The sequence below is a fragment of the Pleurodeles waltl genome, chromosome 3_1 (genome assembly GCF_031143425.1).
Source record: "Pleurodeles waltl isolate 20211129_DDA chromosome 3_1, aPleWal1.hap1.20221129, whole genome shotgun sequence".
NCBI classification, from domain to species: Eukaryota; Metazoa; Chordata; class Amphibia; order Caudata; family Salamandridae; genus Pleurodeles; species Pleurodeles waltl.
In genome coordinates, this window is record NC_090440.1 from 1,755,794,018 (window position 1) to 1,755,818,374 (window position 24,357).

Below are 24,357 nucleotides of genomic sequence, written 5' to 3' on the forward strand. Positions count from 1 at the left end.
GAAGATAAATTAATGGAAACCTAAAGTGACAACTCGCTCCTGTCTACAGTGGCCCCGGGGGAGGGCCAGAACCTGGGAAGCATTGCCTCTGCAGGCCTAGAGAGCCACAGGGTCATAGAGGAGAAGTTCTAGGATTCACGGGAGCTCCCCCAGGCCCAAATTACCATTTTATGCTCTCCTGCATCACAAAGGGAGAGCGAGTACAGCAGCTGTCTCCCACCTGAGCGGGTAGAGGACAAAGAGGAGCAGGGCTGGATCCCAGGCTGGCTCTCATTAACTGGGCATGAGGAGCAGGTGGGGATCCGGGCAAGAAGATCTCCCTTGAAATCTTTAATAAGGGCACATCTCCTTTTTTTTTTCTTAAAAAAAGAAAAAATCCTGATCTAAGGAAGAACAAAGTAGTTACCAAAAACAGGAAAAGCCTGCGGCTGCAACAAAGAACACACTGCAGCCAAACAGCTGAGAGCCCCATAAGCCCTTGTGAGGGGTCACAAATTTGCATATTTTAATCCTATGGTGTCCCTGAGAGGGCAAGGGCACCTCCAATGGATCACAGTTGTTTTGGGGGACTGTCAGACGTGTAGCAGCTCCCCCTCAAGCCCCAGTTAATTTTTCCTAGTCTTGCCCTAAGCCTGCCAGGGGGCTAGATTTATGAGCCGTAGAGAGGTTTTCTTTGCTTTAATGCACTTCTAATGCTTGAAGATTTGCCAAAGGTTTTGGTGTGTGGGGACTTCTGTTGGTGGACTCTAAGGTTGTGTTACAGGCTCTATAAATGAAGAAGAAAGACTCATGCACCCACCGTATTGAAAATGTAAATATATTTTTTTGACAATGTCAAGCTCAGCAATGGATCATTATATATTTTAATGAAGGTCTTTGTATGCTTTATTGACCATCATAAGTTCAACAGTAAATCATTACATCTTTCAGTGAAGGTCATTAAAATGCTTTGAAATGCTTCAGTTAACATTGAGCCATTACATGCCTTAATGCATTGTTAGATGCTACCATTCTTAGTGATTTTAATGCTTTTATATTGGTGTATTATAATGTATTTCTGCTTTTTTTTAATGAAATAACACCATCATAAAGTTAGTAGGCTTGCATTTTAACCACTACTCCCCCTATTATTGTGTCTAGTGAAGGTGAGAGGGTATCATGGTGTTAGGGTTCAGGGCTTTGCTATGGGTGTGAACTGTTAGGAGGGTATCACCATAGGTGCTTCCACCTACTATCATGTATATATTGTAAATGAATACATAGTATTAATTAATGTGTGCATAATCAAGTACCTTTCAGTTTTTTATAAGTAAAGGCACAGACTGAACTATTTTTTACTGGGTGTTTGTAGTATGCCTGCGAACTGGCTTTGCTCCTTCTTTCCCACTCTGTCCCATACAACCTCCCCTAAGTAGGAAGTGGACTGCTCTGCCCCACTACCCTGAGAGAGTCAAGAGGTATGTAAGAAATTAGGTTATTGGTTGTGCAGGATGTGAGGCCACTGGGAACCAAGCACCCCACTGTAGCAATTGACTTTCCCAGGGTAGCGAAGCAGAGCAGTCCAAGCCATACTCAGGGGAGGTGGTGTGGGCTAGTAATCACGTCCTCTGGCACGCAGTAGTGATACTCAATAAATGATTGTCCAATCAGAACTTTTTCTTTTGAAAAGGAAAACTGCATTTATTACACACAGTACTCAATACTAATACTTTACAAATACAGAAATCAGGCATATTGAAATACCTTTGGTGATGTTCTGAAATCACATTTGATACCTAATGGGCCATGAACCTCAAAATCACAGTATCCTCCCTCACTTATACCAGATTGAACATCATAATAGAAGTGGGGTATCATTTTAAAACAAGCAGGCCTATTGGCTTAGTCAGGATCCCCACATTGATATATAAGGCAAGCCTATTGGCTGTACCAAGGGGTTAGCACATTAAAAAGACAAATACTCCACATTTTTAAAACCACCATTATTTTACTGTAATCATTAACCATGTTTAAATGCAGCCAATAAAGCACTGCAATGTTTAGCAGAAATCATTGTCAACTATAAACATTCAATGGGGTGTGGCCTGGCGCAGCACCAAGGCAGCGGCAAATTAGCTGGGCTCTGCCAGCCAGAGCAAACATCCTGAAATAGAACCCGAGCCGCAATGTGCTATTAGCCGGCATCCGGCTATGATTGAACTGCCAGCTGCCCTGAACTCAGCGACGCGGCCAAGAGCCCGCCACGATGCCTGACAGGCGAGCCTTGGAGGAAGACCTCCTGTGCCGGGCCTGCATAGCCGGGCCGCCACCTGGGCCGCCACCTGGGCCGCTGCCTGGGGTTGTGAGCTGCGCTGGACTTGGTGGGATCTGCCAGATTCGTGCCGGGGGCTGTTGGGGGTGCTGGATAGACCTGAGACCACCGAAGGCACCTGTTGGAGCTCCCGTGTGTTTGAGGCCAGCCGCTGCCTATTTCATTACGGCCTACCTGTTGACAAGGACGAGCCTGTCTATTGTTGGAATGACACACGCACCCCGGAGCTGCCTTGAGCTGTTAAGGAGGCATGCCTTCAATGCCCTCCCCTCTGTAACTGAGTGTGGTACTTATATCAGTGTTTTGCTGTGGTTTTACACCTGTGGGGTCCCAAGGTGATGTTCCTGAAACCTGTTGCCAGGGTGTGGGGGTGACGCAATGCCTATAATCTGCACTCTCAGCCCTTCCAATCTATGTTCTGATCCTCACTGAGGGGTAAGATGGAGTACCCTGCTACCGGTCGAGTGTTCCTGCTTGTCCCATCCCAGGCCTACACTGCTGGATCCATATTGTTGCCCTTTTCAATTCATTGTGTATGGTGTGCCGGGAAATTACTTGCTGATTATAGACAAATCAGCTGTAAAGCAACAGCGCCTTACTTTTGAGGCTAGAAGGCAATTGCTGCAACTTGTAGCATGCACTGAACAGCCATTGGAGAACGAGGGGAGTGACTCCCCTCCTGTTAAAGACATAAAAACGCTCCTGTTAGGGATGAGAACGAGTCTCACACCATTGACTACAAATTGGATTCCTTAACCAGGCCCATGGATGAGACTGAAGACAGCATGGAAAAACAACACACAAGATTGACTGATGCGAAGGAGCAAATATCCAATGTGGAGGATGCCCTGGAGGAAATGAAACTAGAGCTGTGTAGAGTACCACTAAAGAACGACGATTTGGAAAATAGGTCCAGGAGAAATAACATGCACATCATTGGTGTCCCTGAATACACTGCGATGGGGCGTACGGAGAAATACATCAACAAATTACTCCTCACTTTGTTTGGTGTAGACCACTTTTCCAAAGCATTTGTTGTTGAACCAGCCCATCGGTCATTGGCCCCCCAACTGGTACCAGGAGCACTACCCAGACCAATTATTGTTAAGTTCTTAAACTACAGAGTCAGAAATCAAGTACTTCGCCTGGCTCGAGAGGCAAAGGAAGACAGACATGAAAGAATGCCCCCTGCTTTTTTTTCCTTATTTTACACAAACTGTACAGGACACTCATAGGAAGTTCCTGCCCATTAAAAAGAAAATGCAGGAGCGTGGCTTACTTTACTCCATGTTTTACCCCACCAAATTGTGTTTCTCCAAGAAGGGACAGCCGAAGGTCTTCTGAGTCTGCTGTAGCATTGTCCTTCTTACAAAAAATCCCGCTATCACAGAGGTCATCCCATCTCATGACAACGATACTGATGATTCACCTCTAGACGAGGTGAAATGCCACTCCTATTTGGTGCATGATTCCCTCTCTGGTAACTACGTCTGAATAGATGCTCACCATCATGCTAGCTTTATATATTTGGGTTTCTTGCTATGCTTGATGTCATCACCTAATTGCTTAGTTCTTACTTACTGATTTATTGCATTCATTTGTCCATATTAATATCTTTATATTGTTACTTACTGCAACTGTTTCTATCAGATATTAACATGCTTACTTACCTGGTTGTCATATCCTTACCAGTGCTCTGGCCGCCCCCCTGCTTTGGGCCATGCTTTATATCATGATATATGGTTTTAGTTATTTACTGCAAATTTCTATTAGACTTGTTTCTTACAGTGTTTGATGTTACCACTGGGAGATCGGGTTCTGGTGTGGGAGGGTTGGGTGGTGGGGATGAGAGATATTCGATATACTAACAAGACTTAGGCAACACTCTGACATGATATTGGAAGATAGTACGCACTATTTGTACTGGTCCAGACCTTTTCCACTCACATGACACATACACCTACCATTGTGGTCATCAAATGAGATTTGTAATTTGGAATGTCAGAGGTCTTAATAATCCTCGAAAGAGCTGACAGGTTCTAGCTTACCTCAATATCCACAAGGTGGATATCATTTTCTTTGCAGGAGACACACTTATTGCCAGACAGAGAGCCAAAATTATTCATGTCATGGGACCCTTGTCATTACTTTGCTTCGTACTCCTCCTATTCTAGAGGAGTTGCCATTGTTATCAGAAAACAAGTACCTTTTTGACACCTCCTGACCCTGGCAGACCCGAGGGTCGATATCTGTTAGTGCAGGGTCTACTTAGGTACACACATGTTTTGTTAATAAACACTTATGGTCCTGACATAGATAGCCCTGACTTTTTCCAGTCTGTGTTCAAGCACTGCCTAATGATTGACCCACATATAGTTATCTGTGGGGGGCCTGGACATTGACCTGGTCTGCTCAGACCACCATGAGTGCTGCCTTATTAAGGTTCGAGGAGCCTTTCTCGACATCATGGTTCAGCTCGATCTGCTTGACATCTGGAGATCGTTACATGGGGTTGCGCAGGAGTACACCTTCCACTCCTTTGTACATGACACCTCCTTGCTTCTTGACTTTTGGGTGGCCTCACAGGATGTGGTGGGATGGACGAAATGGATTCAGCATTTACCACAATCTCTCTCTGACCATTCCCCGGTGATCTTAACAATTTCCCTGCCTGATGGGTTGGAGCCGGTGTCACTGTGGCAAATCTAACCCAAAAACTGCTTGATTCAATATTTCAGGAAGAGATACGAACTGCCATTGAGGATTATATTAAATTGAACAATGTAAATTCAGTTGCTACCTTCTGTGATGCCTTGACGGTTGTCATACAGGGTGAGTGTATAGCTAAGGGGCATGGTATTCTTAAATCCATTAGAGGCAGATTGGCCAACTCAGAGTGTGATATTTGTAGCCTAAAACTCCTATATGAAGAGACTAAGGATAATAGCCTCCTAGGCTCCATGTGTTCCCTCATACTGGAGTTCTGGGAAGAGGCACAAAGGGAAGTAAATGTTTTGCGCAAACACTCTCAGGCTAAGAAATATGGAGAGAGAGACAGACCAGGACAAACACTCGCTGCTCTAATCAAACCCAAAGGGGGCTGTTAACAAAGTTGCCTGACGGGCACTCATTGTATGGCCCTCCTGACATACTGTAGGAATTTGTCACCTTTTACCAGCAACTATACATGTCACAGTCGACGGTGACCCCCGAAGACGTGACTGCTTACCTAGATAAATTGACCATGGCTTGGCTGGATCAGGTGGAACAGGAGATCTTAGGTCATCCGCAACCTGCTGTGGAGATTAAGCATATTATCAAAAAGTTGAACAATAGGAAGGCACTGGGCAGTGACGGCTTCCCGGCTGAAATGTATAAAACATATTCTGAGGAATTGACACCCATATTGTTGGCTGTCTATGAGGAGGCCTTCCTGACTGTGACACTGGCCCTGACAATGAGGGAGTCAATCATAATTACACAGCTGAAACCTGATAAGCTTTTGAATAAATGTGAGTCGATGGGCCCCTATCTCTTGTCAATGTTGACGGTAAAATTCTTGCCAAATTGCTTGCCAACAGGCTACTTCCATTGATGCCAGGACTGATCCATCTGGACCAGTTGGGCTTTATTCCGGGCCGCTCTTCAGAGGAAAACCTTTGTTCACTGTTCGTCTTTGCACACCAACTAAACCCTGACGTACCAATTGTTGCCACGTTTTTATGCGCCGTTAAGGCATTTGATACTGTTGAATGGCCTTTCTTACTTACCGTACTGTCCAGGTTGGGACTGGGTGGAGCATCTGAAAGTGGGTCCAGTTACTGTATACCAACTCTTCGGCTAGGCTGCTCTTAAATTATGATTTGTCTGAGCCATTTATGATTTGTCTGGGCACGAGGCAGAGTTGCCCGTTGTCACCCCTTCTTTTACTCCCACAGTGGAACCCATGGAGTGTGCTCTGTGTGAGTTCCACTATAGACAGGGTGTTAATATGGGGTTTCAATTTACACTATTGTCCATGTACGCTGATGATGCAGTGCTAGTGGTTTCCCAATTCCTCAGCTAATCTGACTTTCAATATCGAGGAAATTATTGAAATTAGTCACTGGTCTAGTCGTCAGATCAATAGGTTCAAATCTATCATGGTCCCTTTGAAAAGGGCTGCCACTAGACCAGACACACCTTATCACCTCCACTGGTCGTCTGACCCAACTAGATATTTGGGTATTATCTACCACACTGATATCCATACCATTATCCATGAAAATGACAGATGCTATCTCAAGACCCTGCACTGTCAAGTTGATAGATGGATCATCTTATCGCTGTTACTAGCTGGCAGGATTGCATTGCTGAACATGATTGTCTTGCCCAAGTTACTTTATTTGTTTCGAAACACCCTTTTTCCCTTAAATAAGGCCTTTTTTGAACAATTGCTTTCCCTTATGATTAAGCTGGCTTGGGTGGGTCGTCAACCACAGATTGGATGGCACACACTACAGCTACCGTACCATGGGGGTGTTTGCGGCCCCCAATTTTGAGACAAATTATCTAGTAGCACAAGTGTCGTTCATTAACCAGTGGTTTCATAATAGTAGACATGCCCCTCATGTTATTCTTGAGTGAGGTCTAACTTCCCCCACTCCAGTCCCTGGAGCCCCTTATGTATAATTTCCAAGGCCCAATCAGGAAATTCATACAGTTCGGTGTAACGTTTGGGCTTGGAATAGATTGTGTAATGTACCAATGCCATATTCTGCACAAATACCCATCAAGTATTACCATATGTTGCAGCTCGACTGTGCCCCCGAGCTGCTACAATCACTAGTGAAAAAGCACATTACAACACTGGGTGACTTATTCATATCCTACAAGTTCAAAATCTGCTGAGAATACCTGGGCGATTCTCCTGCCACCATGCTGGATGGAATTACTTATGGTAAACTATCCCATGAGGTTCTTCGCCTCTTTGATGCATTCCTAGAGGAACCACCGGAATGGCCAGTGCTGGCAATCCTACTCCCTAACCAGCAACCATTTAAACTCATTACAAGATTATACAATGCGCTTATGGACTGCATGGTTGGGGATTCCCCTAGGGCTCACCTGGCTTGTGAGTGACTTGGGGGAGGAAATACCAGATGACATATGGAAATTTTGTTGCCAACAAACAAAGGAAGTATCCCCCAATGGTAGATATTGATTAATTCATTATATGTACCTGTACAGCGCGTACCTCTCTTCGGTAGATCTTGCCCTTTATTATCATACTGATTACATGAAGTGTATTCGCTGTGGTGGTTGGGGTGCAGATTTTATTCACCTGGCATGGTCCTGTTTAGCAGTGGTCAGATTTTGGAATCAGGTGATGGCACCGCTGCACTACATGACAGACCACAACTTACCCCCACCATGATTTTGCTGGGCTATGTTAAAGAGGGACCTAAATGTTTCAATAAGTTCTCTGCTACTGGACTGCTGTTGGGTAAGCGTAGAGTGGCCATGATGTGGGGAAGTAGACATGTTCTGAAATTTCAGGACTGGCTCAAGGACATGTCAATCTGTGAGGACTGGTTGGCGACCTACGCCACAACTTTGCTGATGACAGCCAGACCACAAGACTTTTGGGCCCCTCTGCTCGCTAATCTGTCAAACCTGAATCCCAGCTAAGAAATACACTGTTTCTTACTCAAGGCTGTATCACCAGATACTACATCAACCAACAGGCTGTTATTGGAGGTTACAATTAAGTGTTGTTCTATGCTTGTATTGTGATTTGTGGAGATGCTAGTATATACTAGAGACCCTTGCCGGACATCCATATCACTGTTAATTCGATTGCAATTTTTGTGTACTGTCTGCCTGTTCATAACACAATTCAATTCAATCACCATGTCATGATTTATTTTGTTGCATTGCAGATTGTAATATTATTATTTCTAAATGCATCTATAAAATAATAATAATAATAATGAAAAACAAAAAAACATTAAATAAATCTTTTAAAACCAACATATATAGAGTTTGAGTCTTTTTTTTACACATGCAGACCACATGTAATGCAGTCATAGAATTAACCAGTAAAGGTTGCTGCACTCCCAGGCTGTAGAACAGACATTCCAACATTAGAAGCCCTTTTAAATAATGGCAGATAATCCTGGGATGTCATACTTTCCATGGCTGAAAAGCATCTTACGGTCACTTTTGCACAGGGAACTAAAAGGGGTGCTGCTTACTTCCTGCAGAACTTATGCACTTCCTTCATGGTGGTGGTGCCTCTGCTTTCCTTGGTGCACCACAAAAGGCAGAAAAGTATTTAAATAGGCCTCTCCTGTGGCATTATGGGCACTCCCAATGCAGGAGCTGTGATTTCTAAATGTGGCTTCGGGCACTATCTTCATTGGCTCATGGCGTCGCGCAGCACGCCTTGTTCCATTTTTTTCTTTAAAGGGTGTGCCCGGTCCACTGTCTCCCTGTGCCAGCATTTCTCTTTTTCTTGGTTGCTAGTGCACCTCTTCACTTGCTTGCGTACGGAAGTCCAGATCTTCTGCAACTGGCACTTTGGAAGTGTAATGGAACCAGCTTCCCTGGTCCTGGAGAGACCAACAGATCCTGAAGTCAAGTGTATACAGAGACTTAGTACATTAAAGGATCTGGGGCCTTGTCCTTCCAGTTGTCGATGGTATTCCCACTGTCGCAGTCCGAGTCCACAATCCAACTCTCCCTCTCCCTTGTGCAAGTTTTTAAATGGGTGTGGGGAGTTTTAGAAGCCAGCTAGGCACCCCAGGCCAATCCTAGGGTGCACACCACCCCTCCACCCCTGTCCCAACCCTCCTGTACAGCAAGCTGGGGCAATTCATGATAGTGCTGTTCAGAAGTCTCTGCCCCTCGCTGACATCACTGCCAGGGACCTTCCCACCAAAACCTCAAAGGAGAGCCCCTAGTGTTTGCTCCAGAGGTCTGGGCTTCCTCCTTTCAATAGTGTGTGACAGCTAATTAAGAAATGCATATTTTCTTCCCCGCCCCTTCCTCCTCAGGAGCTGAGTGAAGCACTGTTAATCACGCCCTTTGTGTGGGGAGTCCTTTTTTCCCTCTGCAGTGTAATTAACTTAAACAAAAGGCCTGGACTTTCATCCTCAGCTGTATCCGAAAAATATGAAAATTCTGGACGACCCAGAAGGTGTTTATGTTTGTGCTTGGACATAATCAATCTGGGCACACAAGTTTCACCCCAGTCTCATACCTTACAGGACTTCGCAGGCCTAAGAGAATTGAAACTACTCTCTAAAGCAGATTTCCCCTTATGTTTATAACACAGTGTTCTCGCAGATAAAACATTAAAACCTATTGATCTTACCTATGATTACCCACTAATATTACAAGGCTATCCCAGGTTAACATCTAACCTTGCAGAGTCCCCTCTGCGCCAGGCTAACTTGTGCAGCTTAACAGAATGGGCAATCCGACCCAGCTAACAAATCCATCATTGGAAATCTAAAGCATCAGAGTTTGCTTAATGATGTAATATGTTGTAATAGGCACAATGTAACAAATCTAGGAATATAAATGACTGGTACCCTTCGAATTAACACTTCTTCATGGTGTATTAGATTTCATTCAAAACTTAAGTTTTCATTTCATTTCATTTCATTTAGCTATATTTGACCTCAGCATAACAATCTGGACAAATCCTGTTTGATATAGGAACTTATTCACGTAGTTTAATTGTTTGGATGACTGAGGAGTAGTTTCTTGCAAGTAATCTACAATAATTTATTTTGCCTTGCATTGGAAATTATATTGTCATACCTGTAAAAGCACGCATTGTTAGCATGTAGACCATATATAGCATAGATAAGGCCTAATCCTCTTACATGAGGTGTGAAAATACTCCTGATCCTCAAGTGCACATCCCATAGAATCCTGGTGATGATGCCCATCCTCTTCTCATTCAGAAGTGACCTTGTAATTCTATTGTAGCAATGCTGTAGCATATTTGTACAATTTGGTATTACAGAAGTGGCTACGGTTGGTTTGTTTGATGTTTCCATTGGGCATGCGGGTGAGGGGGCCCATATTCTGTGTGAGCATACGATAATATTGAAGTATGGGGGTGGCAAATCATTCCTGGACACAGTAGCACACATTGAGGATTTTTCCTCTATATTATGGTGTGACAGAAGGGATCGCTTACACTTGTGCATGTGCAGCCTCTTCTATAATATGAATTGCACCAGCACAAAATATGCACCGGCACACTCCGAAAGGGGTGTCCCCTCCTTTGCGTAGGGGTGTGGTGCAGGGGCACAGGAAGTAGCGGAATGCGCACAGACTGTGTCTGCCACCTGAGGGTGCCTCTTGAGAGGTGGAACGAAGGTCCCAGGGACCCCCAGACACTCCTCGTCAGGCAAGTGCAGTCAGACCTCGCCTCTGCCTCTGGGGAGATTTCTGCTCCACCCGGACATTGTCGGGCCGCTGACTGCAGTGAAAAGCGGACCAGTTGTTTTCGAATGCAGTGCTACTAATGCACGTGCAAATGTATACAAATATATATTTTTAATGTATTATCTTTCTTTTGTTTTCAGGGGCTCAGTAATATGATACCAAAGTCTGCCGTTGGTGAGCTGTCATCGGATTCCAACAACATCGTCGATTTAATTAAGGAAGCTTACCAGGTGAATGCCAAAAATATTTCCTTTAGCTCCCAGGATGATTATGCCCATGTTAGTCATGGATGCAATAACAAGTAGGGTGTTTTACTTTAGTATTTTTTCTGCTCGCTCAAATAAAATAAAAAATGAAAAAAATGAATGTGACCGTGTGTATTGTACCTGGTGCCCATATAATGTGCCCCAATACTTTTGGGTAGAGTTCCCTCCATATAAAACTGCAAAGAAAAACTTGGGCACCTTGCAGCAGCATCAGAGGTTTGGGAAGAGCCAGTAGGAGCGAAGACACTGAGCGACCATTTAAAGTATATTTGTGATAGAAGTCTCAGAATGAGAGATTCAAAGTAACTCTCTTCTCCAAAGATGCTGGCCAGTAGTCAGTAGCATTTGTTTTGGGGACATGGTCCCTCGAAAATAGGCAAGAACATAAAAATTATTATGTGACTCGAATTTCAGGAAATAACTGTGCCAGTTAGTGAGATTAAAAATGGCACAGTTTATACTTCGGGGTATTCCACTATCAGGAATACTTGGTGAATCAAATCGCCACTGATTCAATTTTAGGCTCATTGAGTAAGGAGCATTGGTTAACACTAAGTATAATCTTGCAAGTGGTACACTTTAAGGTACACTGAAACAGTAACCCTGGTTATGAACTGTGGTATCTAGAAACACTTTTATATGGTCTTGGGCTCTCTCCACCACAAAATTGTAGACCTGTATCAGTCATATTAGTCAAAACTGGATAGAACTTGAATGCAGTTTTACATGATCTTGGGTGTGTGACCGCTGAACGTTTGTGAAATGATTGTCTAATTGTTAAGCACAGTGGCTTAACCCAAAATGATGGGTCCCCCTGCAGAATGTGATTAGGGGCCCCTGAGTCTCGCACATCTCACAGATATTCATTGGCACTGGGCTGAATGGGGTTCCCTTGAAAGGATGAGGTCCCCCTGCGCAGCAGAGGCTGCAGGGGCCTGCTTTACTCCCCTGTTTAAGAAAAGAGATTTGAACAAAAAATGAATAACAACTAGATCAGCATTGAAGGAGAACTGGTTAGGAAGCAGAATCACATCTAGTCCACAACCTGTAGAAGCAAACTCTGACAGGAAGAGGCAGTAACACAGTTTGGTCTCTCTTTCTCTGTGGCCGACGCACTGTGCTTCCTGTTTGGTTATGTGGGCATCATTATGCAGCTTGAAGCAATAGCATACTAAAAGTACTAAAAATTGAGGGGGGGGCTGCAAACTACATGCAGGGGCCCACCTCTGGACTCAGTCAGGAGCTCTCAGGCCAGGATACTGTGCTGAGGGGACCCGCCTTGAGCTCGCCCCTCCTTCACCTGGGGGGTTGTGAGGGCCTGTGTTACACCACTGCTTTCATGGTGACCAAATGTGTGCAGAAAAAGACACTTTACTCTTGTCTGAAGGCAGCAATCCTGGAACTTGACTGTCATCCTAGCGGTGCCCTCGTGTCAACTGCATTACTTTCAATGAACAAACAAGCGCAATGTTAGCCTTGCTGAATCACACACTTTCTTCCACGCGGCCTATGTGACAGCTTGAAGTGGTGACGGTCGATGAAGAACAGGAAACACCGGTAAATTATTCTTCCTCTTTATTCAAAGTAAGTTGGTACAAAAAGGAAACAGGTCCGTTCCGTTGCACACCAAGGTTCAACTGACACGGGGAGACTCCACACGTCATAGACCTTGGAATCCCCTCGTGTCACTGGCCATAACATTCCACCCTAGGAATGAGAATATGTACGCACACACAACACAGCTGTTCTCGGAATGTGAAAATCTGCTCTTTGAAGGTCCACTATGGCTGGTACTTGGGGAGGGACTGGGGCTACTAGTGGAAGACAGAGGCTTCTTGGTTCAGGTGACTAATATGGGAATATGGTGAATGTACTTCAGGAACCTACTATACCACTTGCTTATAAGCAAGACTGTAATACCTCTCATTGACAGATTACGAGTACCAACAAATCTCATCAGGAGTGCCAACGCTTTAATGGACAGGGTCAACAGTTCTCAGCAGATTTCAGCAAGGTGCATACATTTTATTTTAACAGTATCAACATTTCTTTGCAGAGGTAATATATATTTCATGGACAGTGTCGACACTTCTGAGCATGACTACCGTACTTTTAATGGGACAACAGTCCCAGCACATCTTTGCACGGATGCTTTAATTCACTCACTGCACCATCACCTCTCTGCAAGGCTAATATACTTTTCCTGGACAGTATTAATATTATTAGCAAGGCTGCAATATGTATATTGAACATTAAAGACACTTTGCATCGGGGATGCTTCAGTTTTTATGGACAGTGCCAGCACTTTCAGCGGTACTCGAATACTTTTAATAGGGCAGTAGCACCCTTCTCTGCACATCAGGATTTTCTTTGATGAAACAGCCTGGGCCACCGCGTCTCAGGCGGCTGTTGTACTTCTCAGGGGCTAATACAAGGAATGAGGATGCCAAGGGTATTTAACTATGCCTAGTAAGTATTAGCTTTATTGTCTGGTGGTAACCACATATTAAAACCGAGAATTAATATCTCCAACAAAGATAATCAAAACTACAACATGGGTTCTTCAACCAAAAGAAAATATCTGATTCTTGAATTTAGTGCTCAATACATATGTATATGACACTATTTTGTAAACCATTGTATGGTGAGCTATTGTGCATTGATACCCCTGGAATCAAGTACTAATAAATATATACCAGAATATACAATATTAATACAGACTTTTCGCCTATGTGATCATACTGCTTATTATCATGTAAAGACAGAAGTATTAATTCATTCAGGTTTTTGGTCACGAGCTTCTCTCTGTATGATGTAGGTCAGTCTGAGAAATGTCAATGTTTCGGCACATGTATAGTAGGAATAAAACCAAGCCACAATCAGAAAAACAACATAGAATGTGTCGACTTGTCACAAATAAGGGACATGTTTTTTTCTAAACCTATCAGACATGGACTCGTAGGCTGGAAGAGGAACCTTCAGCTCAGTGGCACCTAAACCAAGTGCTGACCGTAGGCCCCAGATCCATAGTCATTACATAACGTTGGAGGAGACTGAACCCCAGTTTATAATACTGCAGACTCAGGTATCTCTAGCTGGGTTTAACTCTGAGGCTGATACTCCAGAATCTTCAGGATCTTGCTTAAACAAACAACTGGTCCATTTACTTTTTATATTATCCAAGTGTTCCCTTATTTGTCTCACAGTTTTCTTGCAGGTTTCTTCTCCAATTGGCGGAAACTACGTGTTGATCCTCCCCGTGAGTATGTGAGACTCCTGTTCTATCTGTAGGGATAGAAATGGTCATCTTCCATTGACTGTGGAATTCGAATAGGCAGACTTGGGAAGGACCCCGAGTGAAAAGGTGGACTTTAGTTCTGTTTTCTTGACCACTGGTCTAGCAATCTGCGCTACAGTCAACTCCACACTTCCCTCTTTGTCTCCTGCATCCCAAGGCACACACCAAGTGCTCCTAACACACTGGCAAGTTCTTGAGGTCCTGCTGCTGCTGTGAACCCAAGCACAGATACCTCCTGTGAGGTTGGATGTATAGTAGTATTCACTTAGTAACTGTCATGTTTGCTGGTCAGTATGATTTCTGATATGATCAAAAAGCACCAGTGGCATCAATGGCCGAAGACACAAACAGTGGTAGTGACAAAAAAGATGTAGACTCTATGAATTGAAGACTGCCTGCAGTAATCAGAGACTTGACACTTTTCGTCCTTTTCCTCATCAGAGTCCTAATAGTAGAAAGATTTCCAAAGCAGTGGCAAGCCTGTGACAAGCATTCTTGGGTAGCCACCCAAATCTCAAGTGGAAATGTCACCTCTGACACACAGCACAGGAAGCTCAATGACTATCAGAAGATCTAGCAGTTTAACAGGCACCGGAGTCAGTAACACCTTAAGTCCGTACAGTAGTACCTCAACACAAGAATACAAGACAAAAGAAAGCTCGAACAAACAAACAGAGTACACCAGCACCTCCTGTAGAGAATAATCCTGGAATCATCATCATATTATTAACAAGCTATCTCCAACTCAAGGGTACAACTAAATGGATCTTGCAGGAGCAATGAAGACAAACGTCAACTTTTAAAAAAGTGAAAAAAGCTGGAAAAATAAGCCAGATTTGGAGTAAATGACACAAGATGTCAAATAACGCTGCTAAATAGCTGTAAAACACCACCCTGTTAGGATACTCCTAACCTTAAGTGTAACATGGCTGCATCAGTCAAAAAGCCTTCAGGGGGCATTCCCTGGCAGAATGGCTGCCTAGATGTGTCCCATTTTATCTCCCCCTGGGCCTTGCCTAGCTCAGCCAGAAACATTAACTTCATGACTCATCCATGCAACTATTCAAGAGCAGTACCTTGTACTTATCTGTGCGATTGTCTTGGCTGACAATATAGATGAAATCATTGCTGGGGCTAGCTTTCACGTGGAGTCCCAGCCTGGGCCTAAGGCACAGTGCTTTGATGGAGCTGAGGTCTGGATGAGGTTGGGGCTGCAGACAAGTGGTGAGCCCCGGCCCTAAGCAAACACATTGCTGGCTCGACTGATGTAAGGCTGGAGCACTAGTATGGCCGAGTTGCACTGCAAGATTTGTCAGACGGTGTGGCATCTTACTGACGCCAATGCATAGGCAAACAGCTGGTGGAGTAGACATGGTCTGCAGAGTTATATCCTAGAAAGATGGTGAGACCACGCTGAGGCATAGCAGTGGTCCATGTTTTTGACCTGTGGGGCCCCCAATAGACGCATGAGAGCTTCCATATTAGAGACCTTGGCTGCTTTAATGGGCTATTTCCAGCCAGTTGTCCCCTTTAGCACATGCTTTCATCCAGAATCTAAAATCAGACTCCAGGGGTGAAATATAGCACTTTGAACTTGCAACCACTTCTATAAAGCACTATGGCTTGGGGCAGAACATGGCATTTTGCATTTATTTTGCACCCCATACTGCACTCAACCACAAATGCAATTTGACAGCGTAAAGTACATCTATGCCGCCTAAGATACATATGCAGAAAAGCGTCACCACTTTCTTCAGCACGCAAGTGCCCGCCAGCCTCTCAGTCCCTGCACCAGGCCAAGATGAGCTACTGGCCCCATCTCACATCTGGCACTCACTAAAGCAGAGTTACTGAAAAGACTCTTTATCTTTAAGGCTGAATTGCGGAAGAAGATGTAAACGGAGCTTGCAAAACATTCTTGATAGTCTGAGAACAGACTTTTGCTCCCAAGTGGACCTGTTGAAAACAACGTAGACTCAGTCAGTGCATGCCTACTAAAAATGGAATCTGCTATTGGGAAAATCGAGGGGGAAAAAGAGAGACTGAAGAAGAAGCTGATTTGCACCATGATTTGAACTGAAGCCGTGATATTAAAGTGTGAACATCTGGAAAATAGATCACACCAAGAAAATATCCAAGTCAAAAAACGAATAGATGAGGCCAAGGGCACAGACCTTGAGACTTTCCTATCTGCTCACATCCTGGAAGAACGACAAATTGTACACACCATTCAGACAGGGCCTACAGAGTGATACCTAGGTAGCCAGAGTACATGGGCAGACCCACCTCTCTTTTTAGGACTATGCGTGTGAACTATACCATGATATAACCCCTGCCTCGCTCCTGCAATGACAGTCATAAGGGCTGGTAATGGATAAGCTATGGAAAGACAATTTTAAATTCAGGTGGACATTTCCATTTGCATTACCTTCAATTGGTAGAACATAACTTCACCGACAAGGATCAAACTGCTCAGCTGCTAGACATCCCTCTGTTAAACACTGAGGAGTACCGAATGGACATAATTCATACAATGAACCTATTCTAGAGGTTTACAAGTTAAGAAGATGGGAAAAACCACACACTCGAAAATGGTGAGAAAATACACTCCGATCTCTGCTGTTTAAAAAATGTCCTTGATGGCTCTACTTTTCACATGCTTCAAGGATGATCTCCAGGCTCCAATTTCCAAGCAATATTCTTACCTTGACCTCTCCTTCTCATGTGATGGTTTGCTCCCCAAGGGGAGTGAAAGCTTTTACTAATAGATGATAAATTATTGATTCTGCGGTTGACGTGTTGTGTTGCTTTGATGTTGTTTTTTATATTTGCTAAAGGTGGGAAGAACAGACTACACACTTGACATTTTGCATGCTCATTAGGGTGCCCCTATATTCGTACAGATGGACACAGAGAGACCCCAATAAGGAAAATGCAAAAGACCCCCTTGTTTGTGCCCCAAGGTGCTTAAATTCTTCTCTCTCTATACAAAAGGCTTACATTCCATATTAACTGAACGAAACTTTTCCAGCATATCTTGGAGGGACGATATGATGCAGTGGACTTACAGGAAATGCTCCTTACCCAATGTGAGGAGCTCTAGCCCATTGCCTTCCACTTCACCAGCACTACCAAACACAATCGAGGAAGCTTATCTTTTCATAGATCACTTGGGTTTATAACTCTAACCCATAGGGCTGATAGGGAAGGCAGATATATTATGGTCATGGGCACTTTGCAGGCCAAGGCTCTCACAGTGGCAACAGTCTATGCTCCTAATCAAGAATCTTTAATCTTCTTCTTCTGGGCCTTAGGGGAGTTTGCATCAGGGGATGTTATACTCATCAGAGATTTTAACTTTCTATGGGACTCCTCACAAGATAGAATAATGCAATCTTCCTCTCACCAAGAGGCTTTTTCAAAATAACTACTCTTCTACCACAAGGGTCCAAGTTAATGGGACTTTCTCTGAACCCTTTCCACTAAGGAGGTAAACACACATTTTTCTCATAACTATTTGCTCTAAGCATCAAAACCTTTGTGACCAAAGTAAGAGCAAATGGAGGAATAAAAGACATTCCTTGGCTAACGAAGATCATAAGATTACGCTATTTGCAGATGATATATAATTATCTGTAACGTCCCTGGTCACCGCCTTGTAACATCTACTCAGACAACTGCAAGGTTTTGAATCTGTGTTTAGCTTCAAATTTAACAGCAGTAAATCTGAAATTCTAAATCCTAGTCTATCACATAATGAAGTAACTCTACACTCAGCCCCGACCCATCTTTGATGGGTCAGGAAATATTTTAAATATCTGGGTATCAATATTACCCCAAGCTATATTATCAGTACTCTGCTAACTACCCAAGACTCTCTGGCTGGTTAAGTTCTGGGAAGCAACAATAAACTGTGATAATGAGAGAACTTGACAAGCAATCCCTTGTACACCCTTTGTCTGCATACTTGGTGGATACCCTTGCCCAAAAAAGAGGAAAGCCACTAGATTTACATTGATTCTGGCAAAACGAGAATTGACAATACATTAGAAGTCTACACGAGGCCCTCGAATGATTAAATAGTGAGAAGAACTTTTTAAATGGGCTGGTCTTGAGAGTACTGTGTTATTTCGAGAGCTGAAAAGAGAACAGGGAATGATTGAAAGGGCTAGAGCATGGGAACACCTTGTGGTTTGCCTGCTGGCCCCAAATGATGACACAGACACGTGGAATAGCTCCATGATTTCGCAGGAGGATCTGGAGGATGGTAATAACTGACCTTGCCTGGATCGTCTTGGGTGGAATTTAAAACTGCTGTGGTGAACTTTCACGATGTTGCTCACTGTGGCGCACTACATATGACAGCTTGGCAAGGGGTGACTGTAGATGGGGGAGTTAGTTGCTGTTGGCTAGTTTGAAGCTGTAGTAGACTAATGATATGTTTAAATATGTTTCGCACTCAGACTGTGCTTGCTTGCAATTTTTAACCTATTTATTATATGTACTTGCTTGTCATTTTTAACCCATTATATGTACTTGCTTAATTGTCATTTTTAACCTATTTATTTAATGTGTTTGCTTGCTTGTCATTTTTTAATCTATTTACTATGTACTGTCATAGTGCATTATTCATTATTTGTAATGTATCCTGGCAGCTATTACATTATGTTTTTAATTGAAAACAATACAATTCTGTTTAAATCAGTTAGAATTAATGCAAATAAAGTGACTGTCCTTAATAGGGTCCTCTATTTATTTCAGACCCTCCCAATCACAGTACACAGATCATTATTTCTCTAGATCAATTTGCTGACGTCTTATTTGGCAGAGACAGTGAGCTAGACTCAGCTACAAGATACTAAGGGCCTACACATTAGGAGGGAGTTTGGCTCTCCCTGACTTCCTGCTCTGTTGTGTAGTGGCTTAGCTCACAATTGCAGCAGTCATGGCTCTTGGGGCATCTGAGAAGCATTGGGTTCATATGTATAGATTTTCTATAGAAAACTCCACATTTATGTACTGTGCCAATATATATTGTTAATGTACATAGATGTGGAGATAAGAATAGTAAATATATACTTCCCTTTATCCACTTACCTTTTAATATTTTGTTCCTCCATATTTTGTCCAAAATATTAGTGTTCCGCTATATTCTTGTACTTGACAATATAGAGTACAATCACCTGGGAGGACAATATGGGATCTGATTGGAAACCCAGGTAGCCTATGTTTTTGTGTGCACCCACACAAAAACACATTAGAGGTATGGGATAACCTTACCTAACAGTCAACAGACTTTTTAATTCCATCACCCGCATCTCTATACTCCACAATTCAGCCCTCTCACCTGCTCTTCACATGGGGCCTTTTGATTGTTGGAAAGCTGGGGACTAACAATCTAACGATCTCTGATATATTTAAGAACCATGGGATACTATCCTATGGGGTCTGTAAACGAAAATGTAATCTTCAAGCGGGTGATCATCCCAACTACGTACAACTGAAGCACTGAGTAATTCTTCCAACCATCCACACGGCAGCCACTAGAGACTTACCCCACAAGAACATTTTGTGATGAAAGCTAGAGCAACAAGGTTGAATCACTACTTTATATAGTATCTTGCTAGTCACTCATTGAGGGCACGCTGGTCTAAGCTTCCAGAGACCCCTATAGCTGACCTTCAATGGGACAACCCCAGGTGGAATATGTAAGAACTCTTGCAGTTTAGCAAATAGAGAAACGCATTTCAACTGGTATTGTCACCCCGCCAAGCTCAAGAAATAAAACTCAAATTCAAGTACATTATGGTAGAGGGGTTGTAGTATCAAGTACTCCTGATGGGACTGCCATTAATCAAGATTTTTATGACAATTATCTTCGGATATCCACTGCCAGCTGGCGTTGCCTTGATAACACTGGGCCTTAGACACCCTGCTTTCCTGGCAGCCTTCTAGAAGATGGAATTCCCACCTATACTAGCCTGGAGCCCACAAGTATGACATACCTTGGCTATGGAACAACTATTTGCCGCATACCGAACTCACACAAGTTGTTCAAATCATCTTGAGAACACTTCTATCTTTTCTTTGCCAGGATGTGCTATGAGAGGTTTGCCCAATACACCTGAGAGCTCTTAATCTGTTCCATTATTATTGAACCCTGTGACTTTTGAGGGGTGTGATAAATGTGTCTATCAAAATGTGTTGCAATGGGCTATTATGCACACCAGATTAACTTTAACAGGGGATGCAGGGTGCTCTTTCTTTCCTGGGTTTGGTGGGGTTATTGTTTTTAAGTGCCTGCAGACTTTTGCATTGTCAATAATATCTCATATGAATCAAGTACACTTGTTGTTATGTTTTGGATCCTAATAAAAATATATGGATACAAAAAAAGCCATTCCATAAAGGCAGGCCCTCAGCTCCAAGAAACCTTGGAAAAGAATAGACAGAATACACTGTTTTCCACACCGTCCAGCCAATTTAATAAAAGTCTAGCCTGATCAACATGAATATCGTCAATATAACGCCACTTTGTCATGCAGGAAAAACAATTTATGTACCGAGATTACACAAAAGAACAAGCACTGAGTGTGAAAATTATGCATACTATACATACAGTTGTACCACAGGGTATAATGAGCTGTGTTAATTATTTGTTCGTTCCACAACAATGACAATTTAATAAAAGGTGTAATGCAAGCAGCACGAGTACTCACCTATAGAGTTTTACCAAAAGGCTGTACATTAATATACAATATAAATAATTAAAAAGAACATAAACACTCTATTAGGTAAATTTAACTTACCTATGTAAATTAAATGGAAACTCCTAATGACATCAATATTATAGTCCAGACATTTGCTTAACTGAGTCCCTATTTCAACAAATGGGCTTTAAAACCATGAAAATGCTCAGCTATCATTCAAATGGCAATAACTGAAAAACATGATTTCTAAAATGTTAATTTCCAGTTTAGACAACTGAGGTCATTTAGACCCTGAAGGGTGACCTGTGCCGCCCACCCATGGCAACAGAGGCCTTGGATTGACCATCTCCCAAACCTAGATAGAGTTCCCCGCCAGGCAGACAACCAGCTCTGTGCCTTCATGGAGCCACCCTTATGTTGGCTCCATTGAAAGTAGTCATTTGACAAACGGGGGCCATGTTTGTTGAGCCTGTTCTAAAGTTGCCAAGTTACCCAGGTCCAGTGATGTGCTGCTCCAGTCCAGGATTTTTCCATCTGAATTCTGAGACTTGTAGTCTTTTAAAAAAATATAAAAGCAGCTGTAGGAAGCCAGTCTGGTGTGTGGTAGGTAACTTAGGTATTTACACCTTATACCAGGCCCAGGTATCCACTGTCAGTGAAGTATAGGCAGTGTCTAGAAGCCAGGCTTTCTAAAGGTAGCTGTGGATGAGCAGCCAAGAAGTATCTAGGAGACATGCAAAGCTCATGCAAAACCACGGTAGCCACACAGCACTTACACACATGAAAGAAAACACTCAGTTGTACAAGAATAAAGATACTTTATTTTTGGTTATACAATACTACAAAACACTAGAAGGGCAACCCTCCGATAGGAGTTAAGTAATACACTAATTATAGACACTAGTAAACAGTAATAGGTACGGAAACGGTTAGAAAACAGTGCAAATGTAAATAACCAATAGTGACCCTATGGGGAGGCCAAACCATATACTAAAGAAATGTATTATAAACATAGGACTCCTGCCTAGGTAAGTGGAATGTGTAGAGGGGAGCTGGGAGCACTAGAAAACTACAGAGGTAAGTAACACAGTACCCCCCAGCGACCAGCAAAGCAGGAGTAAATCACTGGAATTTTCCCCAAACCACCCAAAAGGAAAGAAAAGAAGAAAAGAAGACACCCAGACAAGACTGCAAGAAACCAACTGTGGATTCCTGTGGAAAAAGACCTGTGGAGAGAGGGGACCAAGTCCAAAAGTGTCAGCGGAGTCTAGGAGGAGTAGGAGCTACTACCCGCCCAGCTGTACGTGCAGGAGTTGGTCGACAGTGAGGAAGAACAGGTCAACACTGCAGCCCTGAAGCCGGAGACGAGTTCCTGATGGATGCAGAAGATGTCCTACGCTGGAGTGAAGATTGCAGATGGGTGTCAGTGTAGGAATTCCACCAATGTGCCTTGGTAAAGGCAAATTCGGGGTTAGTGGAAAAGTGGAGCTGCCTGGGACCAGCAAGGCCCAGGAGGACCCAACCTAGGATGGGGCACAAGAGGGGATCCTCAGTGACAGAGAGAGTGAACAAGAGCAAAGGCAGCACCCACAGTAGTCCCATAGGGTGAGGACACAGAAGTCACAGAAGGAGCCCAATCAGCATGACAGAAAGGGATCCCATGCCGCAGGAGAACCACGTAGAGGACTGTGCGTCACAGGAAGGAGTGCAGGGGGCTGGAGCTACAAATCACCTGAAGAACCCTTGGAGGAGGTGCAAACAAGCCTTGGCAGCTGCAAGAGACGTGGTGCATGGGGGTACTGTCCTGCATGGAAAGGCAAGGGCTTACCTTCACCAAAGTTGGACAGCTGGTAGAGAGGACCGAGAGGACTACTCTGGACCACCACATGTGATGCAGGATCAGTCATCATTGCAGCAGGTGCCTGCAGATGCAGGGGAGTGACTCCTTCACTCCAAGGAAGATTCCTTATTTCTTCTAAAGCAGACTGAAGACACACCACCCTCGGTGGATGCACAGTTGGTGAAAATGTTGTAATTGCTGGCAAGAGCCCTGGAAACAATGTTGCAGAAGTATTCTTCTTCTTGGAGGCAGTTTGTCAGGTACTGGAGGTTCCAGTCACGGTTCCGGAGGCCAGAAGTCGAGGTGGAGGTTGCAGAGGAGTACTGCTGGAATCTTGCATGCCAGATCTGGGGACCCACCCATGTGAGAGAGAGCCTAAATAGCCCTGAAAGGGGGATTGATCACCTAGTCAGATAAGCACCTATCAGAAGGGGACTCTGACATCACCTGCCTGGCCACTTAGATGCTCCCAGAGTTCCCTGCCAACCTTGGAAACAAGATGGCATAACCCAGGGATCCTCTGGAGGACCTCTCAGCACCACCCCTGGGGTTGTGATGGACAGGGAAGTGGTCACTCCCCTTTCCATTGTCCAGTTTCTCACCAAAGCAGGGACTGGGGATCCCTGAACCGGTGTGGACTGGTTTATGCACAGAGGGCACCAAATGTGCCCTTCAAATCGTACCAGTGACTTGGGGTGGCTACCCCTCCCAAGCCTGTCACACCTATTTCTAATTGGGGGAGGGTCTTTCCTTTCTCTCCGTAAGGAAATCCTTTGTTCTACCTTCCTGGGCTTGATCAGATCAAGTAGCAGGAGGGCAGAAATCTGTCTGAGGGGTGGCAGCAGCCTGGGCTGCCTGGAAAACCCCGTAAGACTGGTGGTAGCAGTGCTGGGGGTCCTCTAATGAGCTCCCAGAGTGCATGGAATCATACTTCCAATACTTGCAACAGTATTGGGGTATGATTCTGACATGTTTGATACCAAACATGCCCAGGTTCGGAGTTACCATTATGTATCTGGACATAGGTAGTGACCTATGTCCAGTACACATGTAAAATGATGTCCCCGCACTCACGAAGTCCAGGAAAATTGAACTGGAGTTCGTGGGGGCACCTCTGCTAGTGCAGGGGTGCCCTCACACACAGGTACTTGCACCCTGCCCTCTGGCCTAGGAGGGCCTACCATAGGGGGTGATCTGGTGCAGTGATGTGGTAGTGAAAAGGTGCATGTACCGTTTCACACAGACTGCAATGAAAGGCCTGCAGAACACTTTGCATGGGCTTCCTATGGGTGACATAATACGTGCCGCAGCCCATAGGGATCCCCTAGTACCCCGATGCTCTGGGTACCATAACCTAGGGACTTACATGGGGGCACCAGTATGCCAAATGTGTGGTGAAAAAAGGTTCCAGCAATCAGGTTTAAAAGGAGAGCACTTGATCACTGTGGTCCTGGTTAGCAGGATCCCAGTGAACACAGTCAAACAGG

The 24,357-nt window shown here is 44.0% G+C and overlaps 1 protein-coding gene across 5 annotated transcripts in view; it reads left to right on the forward strand.

Annotated features, from left to right (window-relative positions):
- Nucleotides 1-24,357, forward strand: part of ITGB2 (integrin subunit beta 2) — a 487,597-nt gene that overhangs the window by 362,376 nt on the left and 100,864 nt on the right. For all 5 annotated transcript variants that reach the window (XM_069225707.1, XM_069225705.1, XM_069225706.1 and 2 more), the window contains one exon: nt 10,897-10,986. In XM_069225707.1, coding sequence (XP_069081808.1) covers nt 10,897-10,986 — 90 coding nt within the window. The remainder of the gene's footprint in view (nt 1-10,896; nt 10,987-24,357) is intronic.